The following is an 18209-nucleotide window of genomic DNA, read 5'->3' as shown; positions in this document are numbered from 1 at the left end:
TTTTGTAACTGCCAAAATCTTAAAAGGCCTTTTTTTTGCAAACACATGCTAATAAGCCGCTCCTAAAAATAACATCAGTGTTAAGAAATAATACTCATTACCGCGACTAGTTAACTGAAGGATTTATGTAAGCTGGTCCGGAAAATAAATAAATAAATCACTTTATTTAAGTGTCAATGTATTTAGCACTGCTGTGTTAATTGTGGACACGGTAAAGAAATAAACAAATATTGCAAATCGAACACCTCCGGATTACAAGTCCAGTGCCCTGACCACTAGGCCATGTGGCCTCCTCAATTCCATCCGTTAAATTTTCGTAGGGACCTTCATATCGGAGTACTACTATGAGATCGAATACGAGTACGACCTCGAATTTCAATCTGGTTAGGTTCTCAGAGCCCCCCACTTCTCCCTGTTGCTGAACTTGAAAAGGAAACTAATGGTATGAGGTTAGCATGGAATTTGATGATAAAAGACAACAGCTTTGATAGATCGTACTCAGCTCCGATTTGAAAATCCCGAGTAGGAGTACCTTAAAAGCTTTCCAACAAAAACTACAATCCCATAAAAAAACGGTTGGGAACGTTGTAAACACATGCCCGATTAAAGAGAGTTTCGAATTCAGTTTAGCAATCCCTATTCCGGTACTGCTGTAGGATCCCCCCGTCCCCCCTATCAATGTTGGTCCCTCCCTTGACAAACTTGTATGTGTATTAAAGGTCGCTTTTCGCTCAACATTGAAGAGGGAAGGAAGGGAAGAACAAAGGGCAAAACTTCCCAAGATTTTTGTCTGGGGTTGCAGCTCAATCCAAGGAAAATAACAAAATACAGTTATTGACTGAATTCGGTCGAATAGTGCGGGAAATATTTGGCCGTGGTCACATTGCCTCGCAACACGTGATCCATATGCCGTGGACTGCGCTCGAGTCAAATTGTTACCTGTCTGACCCTCCTACTTTGTCATAATATGTTATTCGTTCACTCATTTTGCAAAGCAGTAATTCCTGTTTTACTCTTTTTGAATGTTTTTGCTTTGCTTTATATAGTGCTGGTATAGCCTCGGAACAGCAATCAGAAGAAACACATGTCTGGCACAAAAGGTCAGGACGTTGGGTCATGGTACATCTACACAGTACCTACGTGTAGTTCGAGCAGTAAACGATCGGTCACTTACAGTGCATTCTAGTCTGGAAAGAGAAGGGAGTGGCACGTGGCTGTTACAATGTAGTTTTTGCTGTTAGATGCATATATTAAAGAAATAAAGTTATTGTTATCGTCACAAAGGCTGAAGCTTGGCATTCTCCAGTTCAGGGAGCCAAATTTGTAAGACCTTAGTTATTGTAATTGTTTAATTTTGCGTAAGTTTTTAAACACTTCTGTGTTTGCAACTTCAATTTAAGGTCCTTGAAAACGAAAGTTCTCGTATCCGGACAAACGTCCCTGCTGCCCAATTAGCGCGGCATTACACACTATGTGTAAGCCGCACAAAAACCGTTTCCGACAACTTGAAAACCGTTCACGTCAGATTTTCTGCTCGGCACACATTTTATTTACACACAGTACAATACATGTACAATACAATACAATACCTCTTTTACAAGATAAAAATTAAAGCTTCGATTCGCTTTTGGGGTCGTACTACAAGGTACTAATTACAAATACTAATTAAAAATACTAACTTGCAAATACTAAGATATTTTTAAGTATAAAAATGTTTAAATACTTGTCAAATACTTGCACACCTAGTAAACCTAACTTAGAGCAGCGAAAATTTTACCGGTTAGCTATTTCGGTAGTGTGACCTCTTCTCTGTTCACTCTAACTAATGATAATCAGAAAATTGACGCTCGGTGATTCAAAACAATACAAACCAGCTAAAGTTATACTCAAACAGGACTCATGTTATCAAACTAAAAGTCAATTATAATGCGGTTTTTGGTGCGTTCAAGATGAACATAAATACATGTTTACAAAATGCGTGAAAAATAACGGGGATGAGTAACAGTACTGCCGGACAATATTCCCGTTTGAAAAAAGTCGAAATTACTTTCTACCCATTCCCGCCCTCCGAAAAAAACCCGGTATATTTTACTACAATGTTCTAAACAATATTGTGCGAAAACGACGAAGAAATCAGTCAACTTTGCGTTCATAGCTTTTGCTCATATATACCTAGATTTCTCCCATTGGCAAAACTTCAGAACGCAGAACTTCTGGCTTAAGATCATTAGATGATGAGTAAGCAAGGTTGCTAAAAGATAAATCTTGCTTGCTTGTATTTCCAGCTGGTGAAGCCGCCTGTTCTTTATCACGTTTCTGATTTTTGCGTCTGCCTTTAAGAATACAGATGACCACAGTGATTACTGCGACCACTACAAAAATGGCTGCAGCGGAAATAGCAGCGTAAATATACCATGGTGTGCCACTGGATACAGTATCTGTATTAGAGAAAAACAGCTTTATTAGTAAGTTCATTTGGTATGAGTATTAAGTATGATGTATTACTATCCAATCTCATCTTCATTAAGTGAAATCCTGAACGGTTGTATATATACGCACTACGCATAATGCTAATAATACTAATGTGGAATAATTGAATTCAGGATAGCTGTTACAGGTTACCATGGTGGTATGACGGATACGTAGTTAGAAACATGGTTTATGGGCCAGTACTGTGCCGAGTGCAACTATTTAATGTTCAATTGTTCAATATTCACTGTTTACTGCATTTTTAATTGTCTTAGAGTAAATTCTCTACTTTCCAGCATTAGAATTTTTTTTTTCTAATTTCTTAGTTTAGACTGAAAAAAGTGTAATTTTCCAGAATCCTTATTCCCTGAAGGCCCTTTAATCCGGAATATATAACATGCACCACTATGAAGTCAGCCTGTAAACTCTAGTTTCCTGATTATCTCAATGTGATGATATTTTATAGTACGAGCTTGAAGACTGGTTTATGGACCAAGACATTTCAATATTGATTTTCAGTTCCCTCCTGTATGCATGCTCACTTTAAATTACTTTATTTTATTATGTTTGAAAAAGTAGTTACATGCTGACCAAATCAACGCTCAGAACAAAATATTTGTTTAATATTAACTGAAATCCCAACATGCTTAGTTTGGAATTGGTACATGAAACGTAGAACAAATATCGACTAACATAATAACAGGATCTAAAAAAATTGCACCACATAATCTATCCTCCATCCTACCTTTTGAGCATTTAGGTAAAGTTCCATTCCATTGGCCGTCCTTCCCGCAAAGAATAGTGTTTGAGCCAATCAGCGTGAAGCCTTTAGCGCAGGTGAACCAATAGAGTGAGCCCACGCTTGTACCGTTACCATGCGCATGACCGTTTTCAAAAGACCCAAAAGGAAGGCAAACTGAGAAAAAAGGAAGTAACCCATGACTGAGTATAAAAAAGCAAGCTAAAGAGGTTGGAAGACGTTCAAAGTAATAGAAAAGAAAGGTCGTGCAGCAATTTGTTTTAGCCGTTTGTTTTACCTATATCCGAAATTCCAGGCTAATTTAATCCTTGAAAAAAGTGCCACAAAACTAAAATAACACATCAAGTTAACATTTATTGACCTATTTGGTGACAACTTGGTTTAGACCCATTCCACTCTCCGTGTAAACAAGATATGACAGACGAGCCGTTCAACAGGAAGCCTGGGTTACAGTGGAATCTGTAGACTATTCCTCCATCTTGTGTGTCATTTCTCAGCATGGTACCTCGATGCAATTTGTCTTCTATTGGAATGCAGCCTGCAACTAATATTCAAGCAATATTAAATTATCGCACGGTCAATTTGTCTAGCTACTATGCTGCGTTAGCAGGCAAGTAATTTGGGAAAACGCTAAGAAAAATCAAACAATTCGTTAATAATAATCATAAGTTTTAACTGATTATTAGATAACGCATTTATTACCTGACTGACAGCTTGGTTTAGATCCATTCCACCTCCCGTGTAAACAAGATATAACAGACGAGCCGTTCAATTGGTAGCCTGGGTTGCAGTAGAATTTGTAGATTATTCCGCCATCTTGTGTGTCATTTCTCAGCACGGTTCCATTGCTTAGCGTGCTTTCTATTGGAATGCATCCTGTACAGAAAACGTCAAATTGGTTGCTTTATTGATTTCTCTTGATTATCATCGACTTTAAGTTTATGCAATATTTGATCATGGTTGTGATAAACCACTGTTTTGGATTTAGAAATCAGAAGGCCTTAATAACACTAGTTATGGAATGCTTTTGATTGGTATATCCTAAAATAAACTGTAATTTTTAGGCTTCAAAGATGAGTTCCAGTCCGTACTGCGCAATCTTCGCTTGCAATGTTTATGTAAATCTCACACGAAGGAATGATTACTAGCAAAGTTAAAAATTCTGTGACAAACTTACCTTTTTCTTCATTATTAGCACCTGATATCCTTGCAAAACAATAATAAGGAGTAGGAGAACCTCGAAGCTATTTCAAACCGACGTTTCAGCTCATCGGAAATTCTTTGCTATTACCGAAGTGTAACGTTTTAACGAATTAAAAACAAAAACAAAAACAAATCCCGAGTCTGCGCAGTACGGACTGAAAATCAGCTTTAAAGTGTCCACAACTGGCTACTTAGGCTAAATACTCAGACACTAATAAAGTACTTCTTCCTGTTAGCATGGGATAAAAGTCATCAACAATTTTTATTTTTCAGTTACTTTTTTCTTTTTTTTTATCTCAATCGTAACACTTCACCTCACCTGGTGTCTCGGTCTCGTTGATAACTGCAACGAACAACTCCACTGCCTGTTTAGAAGCCTCTCCAATGCTGACCTTTTCAGTGGTATAAATATCGAACAGACATTGTTTGTTATCACCACACACGTCACGAGCCTGCTGTCCCAGGGTTGCGTTATCAAACACAAGGTTATCCTGATCCAAAAATATTGGCACGTATCCCACATCGAAATAAGTTGTGTGGTTGCTGCCTTCCTCATAAGTGAATAAGGAGTTATTTTCGGTTGTAACCCCTGGAAAAAATGTAACACGATATGATGATATGATGATTTTACCTTAAATTAATCCACTGTTTCGTGTTTTGAACAAAAACGCAGCGATTGCAACTGTCAATGGCATCAGTGTAAGTGGCTCGGTAAAAGATATCACCAATAAACCATGCATTCAGAATCGAATCGTCTATCAGAATTAAAAATCACTCTGACAAGTGCAAGAAATTAATAGCAATACTTTTCCCTTTGCAATAAATATAAAAGAGCTATGAATACAAATAAACATGTAATTGGTAAACAGCTTAATCCCAGGCTAGGCTAGTGACACGGGCAGGGAAAATGCCTAGTACTTTGATTTTGCACCTAATTGACCAAAAACAAACATCAACTTTGAAAAAAGCAGTGCTAAATTCCAATTTGATCGGGAACAGTGGACAAAGAGCCACTCTGTGGAAGTGTCACTACAAATTCCCATTCATTATTTTATTTATTATTATTTACACGAATGAATACGTAATGGGAAAACAAGCCCAGACACTGGTCGTGTCATCATTTGTGTGATTTTCAGTGTAGAGAAACAAAATCATAGTTATGCTATGCGGGCCAGGAGTGCGTGTGATTTCGTGAAAAGCGGACTCTCTTCCATCGCACCCGTTCGCTCCGCATTACTAGCATCCAGTCTCTTCCTAACCAAAAACCAGGTAACAGTCTGTTTGGATATCCGTTGTAGTTAACGCCTAAACTCGTTTTGTTTGGTACAATATGTAATCAATAAATACTTACATAACTGTCCAAACTCGTAGTGAATTCTTGTTTGGGTCGAATTGGTGTCCAGGAAAGTTCCATTGGGAAGCAGAAATTCCTTTTCTTGGTCGTCATTCCAGAATCCAAGTAGTCCGCTTGTGTTCCCTGATTGAGAAAACAAATCATGAAAAGCATGCAACGACAAAGGGGAGAATGAAAATACTTGTTATTAAAAAGCTTTGCTTGTGATCGATAAAACAAATCATGAAAAAGCAACAACAAAGAGGAGCCGATGAACATATTTGTTGAAAAAGATTTGCTTGTGACCGAGGTTTTTTGATTTTGTTAAAAAATTGCTTTCCAATTTTGAAGTTTCTGAGTGAAATAACACCCGCGAAAACGTTTCTGAACTTTAAATACGCCAGTAATCCAGTAATCCAGTAACCAGTAATCTTAAAATGTCCGTCAACCATGGAGAGAAATTCTTACACTGAATACCTTGTTAAAAAATAGCTTCTACTCAATCAAAGACAGCACAAACTAATGAAGCAATTCCTCTTTTATCAATGAATATTCTTAATACTTGTCCCTGGTAAATCGTAAAGCATTTTTATTTGGGTGAGGGTCAAAATAGACGGCTCTAAACTCCTTATTACCTTAAAATAATTCTATCCACGTGTTGTAATTCGTCTCAAAAATTCTATAGAGTTACCATCAACGAAAGACCTTCTTCTCATTTATGTAAAATACAAAATAAAAACAGATTTGCGCGTCCTTATTTTACTTTTGTTAGCATTTTCATTTTAAGTAACTTTTCTGATTACTTTTAAATTGAAGGAAACCTAAAATAAACAAGGATGGTTTCGACTGACGAAGATAAGATGGATTTGTCCGTGACGTAGCTCCTTTAAACAGCTGCGATGAGATAGGAATTGTCATTTTTGATAGAAATGATTTGCCTGAAACGTCACATGTAGACCACTAGCCGTGGCTAGTTGTGTGTCAACAGCCAACATGGAAACCTTGAGCTAGCCAACTAACGTGACTCAGGACTTCTGTTGAACTTGAAAGACAAATTCAAAGGAAGATAAATAACAAAATAAATACAAATGTACCCACCCTTAAACATTGGTGGTACCAGTAGCATCATTTGTAAGATGTCCTCAACTTTCTCGATTGTGACTGATATTCCAGAATAAAATATGGCGGAGAATTTAGATGTATTGTTGTATTTTAAAACGATAACGCCGTTAAAATCCATCATCAAGTCCTCATCAAATTCCATCAGATCCCCATTCACCAAGACCTCTACTTCGTTGCGACCGTTGATATGGACCTGAGAGAAGTTAGGGGAAAGGGGTGAAATATCCAAGACATTTAAGGTCTAGATACATTCAAGACAGGTAGTGGAGCCAAAGTAAAAGGTATGGCACTCAAATGATTTTTAAAGTTACGTATTTGCTTATAAGAAAGAATGGTGTTTACGAAAAATTTCTTCATGTTCCTACGAAGTAAGTTTCTCAGCTTGCCATGCAATTGCTCTCGGCTGCAGAGGATATAGTTGTTATTTGTTATTGTACATCCCAGTCAATATTTATGTCGTTTGCATGGTTGTAGGGGGACAATGTGACAGTAAAGTGTCTTCTTACCGGAGCACAGCACAACGACCCCGAACTTGGCGTAATCGACCATTAGGACACGGTGCTTTTCATAAAAACTTACAGTGAAGTAGTTAATGTTTCAATGATGTACTGATGTATTATTATTATAGAGATTAATAAGCCATAACACACAAAGATGACTCAGTTCTAAACTTTAACTTGACTTCTTTTCACCTGTGAGAGACAAAGCAAAGGATTCTCCCTTCGTTTTTTCTTATCATTGACTAATTTTTTAACTTTATATTCACTTTAGAATTCTCTCAAAAAACCTTCGCCATTTAAGCATTATCTGCCATTAAATTTCTATAAAGTAAACATTTTACGCTTTTGATTATGACCCGTAGGGTTCCTGAAGCAATCAGTGTAAAGCTACCTGTACAACATCTGAGTCATTTTCCTTCATTGCAAACGCTTTATATATTGTAGCAGGAGTGTTGCTGCCATCATCATTGATCAAGGGCTGCATTCTTCCCTGGAGTTTGAAGTCAGGGCCAGCTACATTGAGGATTTGGTACTCGCCATAACCATTAAAGGTGTATTCCACTCCATCAAGTGTGATCATGTGAGGATCGCCGAAACCAGTGGCTATGAAACACAATTAGTTAGGTGATAAATAAACTCATAAATTAGTGAATAGAGGTTCTTTCTTTAATTCGCGCATAGTTATTACCTGGTCTTGGTGGTTCGTAATTAGAACCGTCATCTGAAGGTCTTTTTTCAAAGTACTTTGCACAGTTGTCGGAAAGCAGACAGCAATCCAAATATGGCACAAGATCGTGAAAGAAATGAGAGAAGACTGGTACGCCTGCCTCAATATGAAATCGATCCAAGGATCCTCCGTTTTGTGGACCAATCATTAGATTTCCTTGTTCAGTATAGCAGCATTGCTGTCCTGCTCCTTGATCACTATATAAAGACAGTCGAAGACAATAGTTAAAACCTATGTACGTGCTGTTTTGATTTATAGGGGAAAAGGACTTGTTTGTCAACCAGTCCCGCTTTTTACAGGTAGATAATTACGTGATGTGGGGCAATTCTTTTCACGGCACTTCCAGACATTGCAAACTACGAATATCGCAGGATATCGGTTAAGTGCAGATGACTGATTACAAACCAGGGCTTCCTGACCGTATATGGAAATCCTTAAAACTTGTCAAATAATTATTTAGTAGCAATATATTCTACATTGTTAATTTACCTGGGAGTGTTTGTCCTGAAGCAGTGCGTGGCTCCAAAATGATAAACAATACAATGATGCTCAACCTCTGGATTGCAATATTCATCCATCGTAAATCGTCCACGGTCTGCCATTGCTTGAAGAACCGTTTGCGGACAAGGAAGGAGAGAAGCGTCATCTGCAATGGCAGTGAAACGACGAACAAGAATGTTTATTGTTTCACCTGAGACAAATCATTTACCAATTGGCAAGTGTTTGTTAACTTTTTCATCGACGTTAGATCTGGAAATCCGGGTTTAAATTACGACAATGTTTCAAATCGTTTAGTTTTCTTCAAGATTTTGAACTTGATTTGAACTTTTTATGCAAATTAAAAGACATGAGTTTTTATATCAGTTCATTAAATACAAACTCAAGAGTAATTTACATTTAAAAATTCTATCCAGGCTGTCTTTGAAAGATTTTACCTGTATATATCTTTGGGTGCGGCTGATTTCTGTACCAGTTCATGCATCTCTCGTAGCCCCAAACATAACTCATCCAGGCAAATAGATCACTCCAGATCCACTCGGCCGGGGAATTACGGCCACTGTCACCAGTCTTCTTCACTGACACAAGTGTAACGAAACGGCCGTCTCCAACAGTAGCTCTGTGAAATTGACGTAAGTATGGAGAGTATGAGTATTGTTATCGTTGTAAAAGAATTTGTAGGAGTGAGAGAACAAACAATGTTCTAAAAACACGGTCGGCACAGTAGACGCCAAAAGGTGCATTAGCTAATAACCTTTTTAGTTTTAAATCAATTATTCTGAAACTTTGCACCAAGATAGAACTCATCATTCCCTAAAATTCTGTTGTTAGTTTTTCAGAATTTGCCATTTATGGCGGGAAAATGACGTCACGAAATTAGCGCCAATTTTTGGATTTAGTATTATGGGACATTCAATGATACCATTTGAAAGACCTTTTCACAGGGATCTCAAAACTGAAAAAAAAACTGAAAAACTGAAAAAAGTTTTGAAATTTGGATTTTGAGCACCGGTAGAATTACAAACTTAAGAGAGCTGATCAATCTTGTTGACTTACTAATCATACTTCAGTAAGTAAAAAGCTAAGAAGCTTTAAAAACAAAAGAACGAACGAATGAATAAACGACTTTAAAAGGAATACTTTTTTAAGTGTCAATTGTGGACACCATTCTATACTACTTATGCTGTACATGTCAATATAAATTGTACACTGCAACGAATTAGCTATTTGCCTTTTCTTCTTACCCTTGTCCCTGTCCTTTTGGTACAGTAAGTTGACCTTCTCCAGTGTTCTGTTGTTCTGCTATTAAAGGAAACATGCTATGAAAGTACACGTGGCCATCGTTCATGGAAAAGCGTGCCAATCGAATAGTCACAGTCTGGTTCTCGCTTCCGAGGTGGCCTGGGTCCCATGTAACCTTGACAGGCGATTGTTCAATCCACGTTGCTGTTCGCAGTCTTACAACACGAGGTCTTACCCTGTTGATGTTAACTACAAAGAACGAAATAACAAATACACTCGAATCAAAGTGGAAACTTTTCTGATTTTAAGGGCGTCCGCTTTTGAGAGGTTTGACATGCCTGTGTTTTATTGCAGTACAATTAATGTACTCTACACAAATAAAAAGGAATTTGCAGTTACATATGTTCATATGTGGCTCTTCATCCACTGTTTCTAGAAAGAAATGGAATTAAGAAGGGCTGGTTTTTGTGTAGTAAGAAAAACCGGAGGTTATGTACAAATGTAAACAATATCTTCTTCTTCTTTAGGACCCAGGGTGCCTGGTGGCACATGGGGCTTCCATTGCGAGGCCACGCTCCAACAAGTTTTTCTGCACTCTTCTTCTCCAGGTCTCCTTAGGCCTACCTCTGCTACGCTTTCCTTGGGGTGTCCATCTCAATGCAACCCTTGGCACTGAGTCTACTCTCATCCGTAGGACATGTCCCAGCCATCTCCACCTTCTCTTTTGCACAACAATTGAAACTGGTTCAAGATTACATGATGACAATAGGTCTTTGTTGTTGATCTTGTTTGGCCAAAATATGTGTTTGATGCGCCGGAGGCATTTAGTCTGGAAGACGTCCAGCTTCCTTGAAATTTCCTTGGTCACTTTCCAGCATTCACTTCCATACAGTAGAACCGATAGCACATTGCTCTTGTTTAACCCCAAGCAATATCTTAGTCTAGTTTTTTTACAGGAATTTTTGCTTTGATTTTACTTCGCCTCTCATATTTTAAAATTCAAAAATGTTAGTAGTGCATGTGCACTACTTGATCACATTTATGTAATATAACATTGGCCAATAATGCGGAAATAGTCAGAACGTACAACTCTTAAGTCGCAGGAACAAAATACCATTTCATCCTTTTGAAATAGCTGTTTGTTCTTTCCTAGACCATTTCTTCTTACACAGCCGTGAAATTTTAAAGAAAAAGGCTTAATTGTGTCCCTACATAAATAGGCCAGTTAAGTGTAATAACCTAGAAGACTGTGGTCATATTTTAGACCAATCTTCAAACATTCTTATTTATATATATTTTCCTCATTTATGACTAGTCTGTATTTTATTCTCGTTACACAATCGTTTAAAAATATTTATACATATATATTACCTGTTGTAAAAATTCCTTGAAAATCGAAGCTCGTTCCTCCATTGACTGACATTTTGATTGACAACCTGCCAGTCATGTTGAGCATGGGCACGGTACAAGATGCCCGGATGTTACTGATATAACTTCCGTTGCTAAATTTTCCGCCAGTAAATTCACAAATGATGCGATCTGATGGCGTGTAACAAGGTCCAGCTATGAAAAGGTTATCACCACCAAGCATAATTCCTGAACGCGGTGAGACCACGAGCGATCCTAAGCATGAATAAAATTAGTTATTTTTAATTCAACTCAGGATTGGACATCTTTGCGCACAGAAGTGCATTAAACTTAGGCTACAGATTAAGAGGGATGTACTTTTTATCTCCTTTTTTCCTTATATACTGAACAGTCCCAACTTTTCCCATCAAATGTTTAAAATTAAGAAAATCAAAAGGCACTAGGCACACTCCAGAATGTTAACATCCTTAAAATTTAAACAGTAAAATATATATTTTGCAGGATAATAATCTTACCTCATACACTTTATAGCTTACAAGGAATACTTCAAAAAATCTTAACTATTTGACATCCCAGATCATAACTTACTAAATCAGTGGAAGGTGCTCTTACCTTTTGTGTTGCAGCCACCAGCCTCGATATTCGCGCTGTCAATACGAAACATCCATCGGCCGGGCTTCCCAACATTAGACTGGGTACGGATGTCAATAACTTGGTCTGTAGCAGATCCCGGAATGTTGAAATATCTTACACCGTCACCGGCATTGAAACCAGCCTGTTAGAGGAAAAACGCGACTTTTTACGGAAATATGCTTAACAGGTTTACTATTGTTCGGCTCTTAAATGTTTTTAACAGATTTTAAATTTTTACAAGAATCCTAAGAAAGAAATTGACCGATGTTGAGCGTTGAAGCACTGAGAAAGATACATTTAGGCCTGGAACGAAATGAAGGCGAATAATGACGAAATCCATCCGATTGTGTTTACCTGAATGAAGGCTTTTGGTGAAGTTTCGCCCATAAGACTTTATTCAGAATAATTAAAAATGTTATTCGTATGAAAAAAAATATCTGTTAATATCTTAAAGAAATTAATGTATTTACTTTAATTTACTCTGAGAGTATAACATAATGCGCGATGCAGTCGTTGTGTCACATAGCCCACAAATGACCACTGCTCAACACTAGAGTTCTCAGTAGCTCAGTAGTTAGAGCGTCCGACTAGTGCACGGAAGTTCGTGATTTCAAAACCCATCTCTGAACCCAGAATTTTTTTCGATGTCTTTCTCTCCAACGTTATTCTTTTATCATAAATCAATGTATTGACCATTAATTACCTAGTTAAATAAGGCAAGAAAGTAAGCATTTTCCTTGGAAAATCATTTTAGTAAACGAGGAAGCTACTTGTGTCCTATTTACAAGAAAGGTATCTATGATGACATTTGAAAAAAAGCATCTTCATTGATCCGATCAATGAAAAAAACACTAAAAAGGGCCGATTCGCACTAGCGGAAAAGTTTGAAATGTCCTGACAATTCTCATTTAAAGAGCGCGTGTTCTCATGCAGTGTTAAAATGAGTCGCTTCACGATAACTTTTTCTTTTCTCACCTTTACATTAAGACAAACACTTCACATATAAACATGCTTTGCCTATCGCGTAAAGATTTCACGGCTGTTATATGAAAGTGATAGCCACAGCACGCTGCATACTGCCGCAACAATTTTTTAGTGCGTGTTGTCTCTCGGTGCAATCCGGGCTAAACACACAATAGCCAATTAACAACCTATTGTTATCTGGCACTACAAGGGACTTGGGAATGCCGGTTGTCATGAAATGTCCATCCTATAGCCCATGAATTGTGCTGCCTAGAGGCAGGACAACGGCCCCTTTGAAGTTTTGTCCGTTTTGACAAAATTTGTCCTAGTCAAAACAAGTTGTTCGCACATGTTTTTGCGATTGTTTTCACTTAAAATGACAAAGTGTATCGTGCGTGCAACGTGGACCAATGGCAAGACAACTGCATCTTTGTTGCTGTGTATTGTTGGACAAGTTTTGCGTCTCAAATACCGAATTCACACTTATCTTCTGCAACAATTGACACATTAATGAAGCAATCTACCAATTGTTTATACCAAACATGTCCGCAAGTGCGAATGTTCCCTAAGTCGGTTTTCTTTTCAAACGCCATGACTTTTGTCATTTTCACTATTATCCATGTACAAAATAAATTAACATACTTGTGCCGGATTTCCACCGAGACCTGCATAATCTCCTCCACTGAACGTGCCAGTAGTCCACGTGATTTTGTTGTAATTAAAAATGACAAACGAATGTCTTCCGTTTGTAATCAGAACAGCCTGGAAAGTGTTTCTCTGGAAGGAAAGGATGCAAGGTTACAAACGTTTATGTAAATAGATTGTGATACAGGCTAGGCACATGCATTCACAAGCCAGGGGCGGATCTAGGGGGAGGGTGAAGAGGGTGCGCACCCCCCTCCCTCCCTCCCTGAGATGACTTGTGGCTTTCTAACACAACTGGTACTCTGTAAAAAAAAGTCAGTTGGGCCATTCCTAAGTGGTGCACCCCCTCCTAAGAAAAATCCTGGATCCGCCCCTGCAAACTACGCAGGCAACAGTAGATGACTAACGACTATGCTGTAGTACTTAGGGCTCATGAGAGCTAGGTTATTTAAATTTTGTTTAGTAACTTTTTTTTTACAGAGGCTTAATTCACTATGGACTCGACTTGTTCCATTAGCCAACCTGCCAGCATGACTGCCAATACTAAGACAATCATGCAATACTGTTTGTCAGTCAATCAATCAGTCAGTTTGTCAGTCAATTTTAATATTCGTCTTTCTTTTATCAAAACCACCTGAAAACTTCAGGTGGTCAGGCAGGCAGGCAGGCAATGATCAGTCGATCAACCTATCAGTCAGTAAGTCAGACAGTCTGTTAGTCAGTCAGTTGGTAACGCAGCCAGCTAGCCTACCAGTCAGCCAGTCAACCAATCAGTCAGTCAGGCAGGCAGTTAGTCAAACATTTGGTCTCAGTAAGTCAGACAGTCTCAGAAAGTAAGACAGTCCTGGTCAGTCAGCCCGTCAGTCGTCAAAATAGCATCTTAGTTCCTTACCTTATTTGTATAATTCCCACTAGCGCCAAAGAAAGCCACTTCGTACCACGTAGCAATAAATAACCACGTGGCTTTGAATTTTCGTTGATCCACAAAAGCAGCTGTGACGTCATCAGTGGCTTGTTGAAGGAGGTTAGGATCTGTGGTCTCTCTGTAGAACACTTCTCCTCCATTACGTGTATTAACATCAGCCCAAAATGGCGCCACCAGTCGACGATTATCGCCGAGGGGAAATGTATCTGGTGTGTATTGTGAAACTTGGACCAGAAAAGAAATTACACCATTGGTGTTGACCTAAAGTAGCAAATCGAGAAAAGATAGCTCCTTTAAAACAAAGGTCCTTTCCCATTGTATCCGAAGACTTAGAGGTCTGTGGTTGTCTAGGAAACGAGTCAACATCTCTTCAAGAAAAAAATTGAAATATATGTAAAAAGTTAATGTAAATTTTAATCATTATTTCCCGTCAAAACTTAAAAGACAACGACTTTTGTAGGGTAACACAAATACTGGTGTCCCAGTAGTTTTCAATGTGGCCCTGAATTCCCGATGGAATTGGAATCTAGAAGGGTAGGTGTTTGTGGAGGGAGGAAAACGGAGAACCGGGAGAAAAACCTTTGGAGAAGGACAAGAACCAACAGCAAACTCAACCCACATATGACGCCGACTCCGGGAATCGAACCCGGGCCACATTGGTGGGAGGCGAGCGTTCCCACCACTGCACCATTCCTGATCCCCCCAACTTAGATAACAGTATTGTATGGTGACGCCTACTCTAAAGATAGGCACATTTCATTTATTGATGTGCCGATGCCGATTCTCCTTTGACGAGTGCTGCAGAATACTGGAAAATTGTCTAAAACTAGACCAAACTTTGACGATTTTGCAAACAACCTATAACAATATTTCACAGGTTCTTCACGCGCTTTATAGGCTATCTGAAGCTAAACCTGCCTTGCTGCGGGACAGACATGTCTGATGCCTTTTAAAGGAGCTACGTCACGGACAATGCAACTTGAAAAAAATGGCAAGTTTTTTGACAAGTTTGTCGTTTCTAATCCGTCTTAATCTTCATCAGTCGAACCTATTCTCGATTATGTTCGGTTTCTTATTACCCTGTTGGTGTTTTTTGACGTTAGAAACCTTTTAATTTGAGGTTTCCTACAAATTAAAAGTAATCAGAAAAATGATTTAAAATACCGTGACTTTAAGGAAAAGATTGTATTGGCTATTCACCACTTTAGAAAAAAGAAGACAACTGGGGCGAGTCTGGGGACAAAAACGAAGACTCTTTAAAAGCACATGTTACGGTTAAACATTTTCCAGCAAGAGTCGTAAAATGGATTTCGCTCATATTCATACCAAAGGAAGATCTTAATATGAAACAAATTACAGTATACCTTGTTTGGCTAAATGTCGATTTGTTTTCGAGAAAATCGATCCTTTTAAAAATCAGCAAAAATGGCGCTTTTCGGGGCTCAAAATGTATGCCGAGTTTGTTAGCTTTGCCTCAAAAAATAAAACACTCTGTTAAACACCTGTTAAATGTTAAAGAATGACATCAAATCAATACGTCAAAAGCAATTTCAGCTCTTCAAATCATTTTATTTAAAAAATATAATTCATTCATTTGATACACTTTTATTTTGATTCAAAATAGGTCAAACTTATCGAAAAATTTAAGTATGAGCAAAGCGAAATAAATGGCCGAAAATTTAGTATTTGAAAGATAAATAATTGTTCTTTTCGATACGAGAACGATTTCATGGGGAAATGATTTAGTGCGATGCTTTCAAGTCTCAAAGTTGTTTAAAATTCGTTAATTTAACCGACCGTGACCTTTTTTTAATCTTTCTGCCGTAAATGATAAGAATAATAATAATGATGATGATGATGATAATAATACTTTATTTATAGAGCGCTATTTCTATTTCTAACCAATAGCGTTTTATATATGTCACATTAAACTGCAAGAATGCTGGAAAATAAAATAAATAACATTAGAGGCCTGGTTGTTGTTCTCAGTGGAGCTATTTGAATGGAATGCGCCAGCTGTCCGGAAATGTTTTGCAATTAGACTCTGCATACCATTTCTCGATACCGATAACGATAAAGATTGATCTACTTTGACATTTTAGATGAAGCACTGAGCTTCGATTGAGGAATACATGCGTGATTCTAAATAGAGTTTACTACGTACTTCCTTTAACCTTGCTTATAATAGCATAACTTATTCGTTGTGTATTTTACAAAGTACATTGTGCATAATTGGTTGAAGTGCCGTGTTATTCTTCGGAGTCGCCATATATTTCAAGTATTTGTAATATTATTAAACCGTAACCCAGGAGCATTTTGAAACCACTTATTAGAAAATTTATCAAACCAGGTTCGTCACGTAATTGATGGATTTTTTCAGGAATAACATCCATGTCTTTAGCAGCATTGCATATATTAGCCTATCAGTTGTTATGGTTTAAAAAAACCTGGGAATGTTTTGTAATTTGACTTTCTTCAACGCCATTCCCTCGATATCTGCTTAAGAAGTTAATTCCAGACGATTCAATTTTATTGTGGAGCTGCACAGATTTCAAACTTTCAAAACTCTGGCCAGTTTCCGTGAAAATTATTATGCACGTTTACAAGTCAATCGATGCATGAAATAAAACTGTTTGGTCCAAATATGAAAGCATGTCTTCATTTTATCCGATTCCTTTCCTTTTTTTCGTTTCTTTAGAGGATCTTGACTACTCAAATAATAAATGATTCAAACTGAAAAAAGGGAACAGAGATTTGAAAAAGTTTGAAAAATATATAAAATCCGCAGGAAGTAGAGCAATTGGCTGAGGTTGTAAATAGCAGAAACTATTTTGCTTACATTTCTTTCCAAAAGAAACTGAGCATCTTTTTGGGGGAGATTGAACCTTTTGGACATGTAAAATGACTGAACTACTTGTTTGATTTATATAGCAACTGTGTATCTATCTACTTCCTTGCTTCAATACATACGCATCATTTCCATAAATAATTTCTTCACTGAAGTGCATTGCGAATGCAAATATCGTGAAACTTTTGTCCACTGGCTGGCAGAAATCAGATAAAATATTTGGCGTACGCAATAATTAACAACTCACTCTATCTCTGAAGAGGGAAACATTATTCAATCAATCAATCAATCAATCAAAACCTTTAATTAAACACGATGTTTGGCATCATAATCTAGTTGTTATAAACGTATGATTGATTCGTCTGAAAATTAAAGTGTGTTATTCTTAAAGGGAAGTATAAAGATATTAAACTCACTTAATTAAGCAGTACAGGAATGTTATACTTACAAACAGAGAATCGTGATTCCGGTCGAAAAAAGGAAATGGAATCGATATCGGTACCGTCCCAGAACTCCCGTCATCATTTGCTGGAAGAAGCAGGTCGCCTTCGCTTTGTCCAAATGGATAAAAGTTTTGAAGTACATCTGCTTCTAAAAAGAAAAATTGGCAACAGGCGAAAAGCACAAGCGGTGTTAAAAATATCGCGAAAGTCATGGTTTGACTTTGAACCAAGTAAAAGAAGTGTACTGATCAGCTAGGGAACTATTTAAGTTAAGCCTGTCACAGTAGTTAATCTTTATAATGACAGTGCCTGGAAGACAAGTGACAGATTTGTAGATATAATTTGTGTTATTAATAGCAATTAGCAGATGACGTCATTTCTTTTATGTAGTAGATAAAATATTCGCGTCCGATCTGTATGGGAGTATACAATGGCGAGCCGATAGGCGAGCCATTGTAAACGCCCATACAGATCGGACGCGAATATTTTATTCTACTTGCGAAATGAAAACAATAAATTGAATGCGAAGT

General features: G+C 37.7%; 1 protein-coding gene across 1 annotated transcript; it reads right to left on the bottom strand.

Annotated features, from left to right (window-relative positions):
• Positions 1–2006: 2006 nt before the first annotated feature.
• Positions 2007–17955, bottom strand: LOC144644619 (sushi domain-containing protein 2-like). Its single transcript, XM_078504145.1, has 17 exons — positions 17685–17955; positions 14356–14649; positions 13461–13595; positions 11835–11997; positions 11226–11477; positions 9857–10103; positions 9050–9231; positions 8604–8760; positions 8076–8311; positions 7779–7990; positions 6864–7080; positions 5784–5909; positions 4752–5021; positions 3932–4105; positions 3591–3767; positions 3215–3385; positions 2007–2438 (listed from the first exon to the last, which is right to left on the bottom strand). The coding sequence occupies exons 1-17, from the start codon at positions 17889–17891 to the stop codon at positions 2173–2175; spliced, it is 3486 nt and encodes a 1161-aa protein (XP_078360271.1). The 5' UTR covers positions 17892–17955; the 3' UTR covers positions 2007–2172.
• Positions 17956–18209: the final 254 nt, after the last annotated feature.

This window comes from Oculina patagonica, chromosome 2 (assembly GCF_052425735.1).
Source record: "Oculina patagonica isolate OP01 chromosome 2, crgOcupat, whole genome shotgun sequence".
NCBI classification, from domain to species: domain Eukaryota; kingdom Metazoa; phylum Cnidaria; class Anthozoa; order Scleractinia; family Oculinidae; genus Oculina; species Oculina patagonica.
This window is presented reverse-complemented; position numbering and strand designations above follow the sequence as displayed.

Excerpts from the sequence above, each read along its gene's own strand:
- LOC144644619 (XM_078504145.1), bottom strand. The coding sequence starts at position 17,891 with ATGACTTTCGCGATATTTTTAACACCGCTTGTGCTTTTCGCCTGTTGC. Across the intron at positions 13,596-14,355 it reads GTGGGAATTATACAAATAAG|AGAAACACTTTCCAGGCTGT; the intron begins GTAAGGAACTAA and ends CTTTCCTTCCAG. Across the intron at positions 7,991-8,075 it reads TTACGAACCACCAAGACCAG|CCACTGGTTTCGGCGATCCT; the intron begins GTAATAACTATG and ends TGTGTTTCATAG.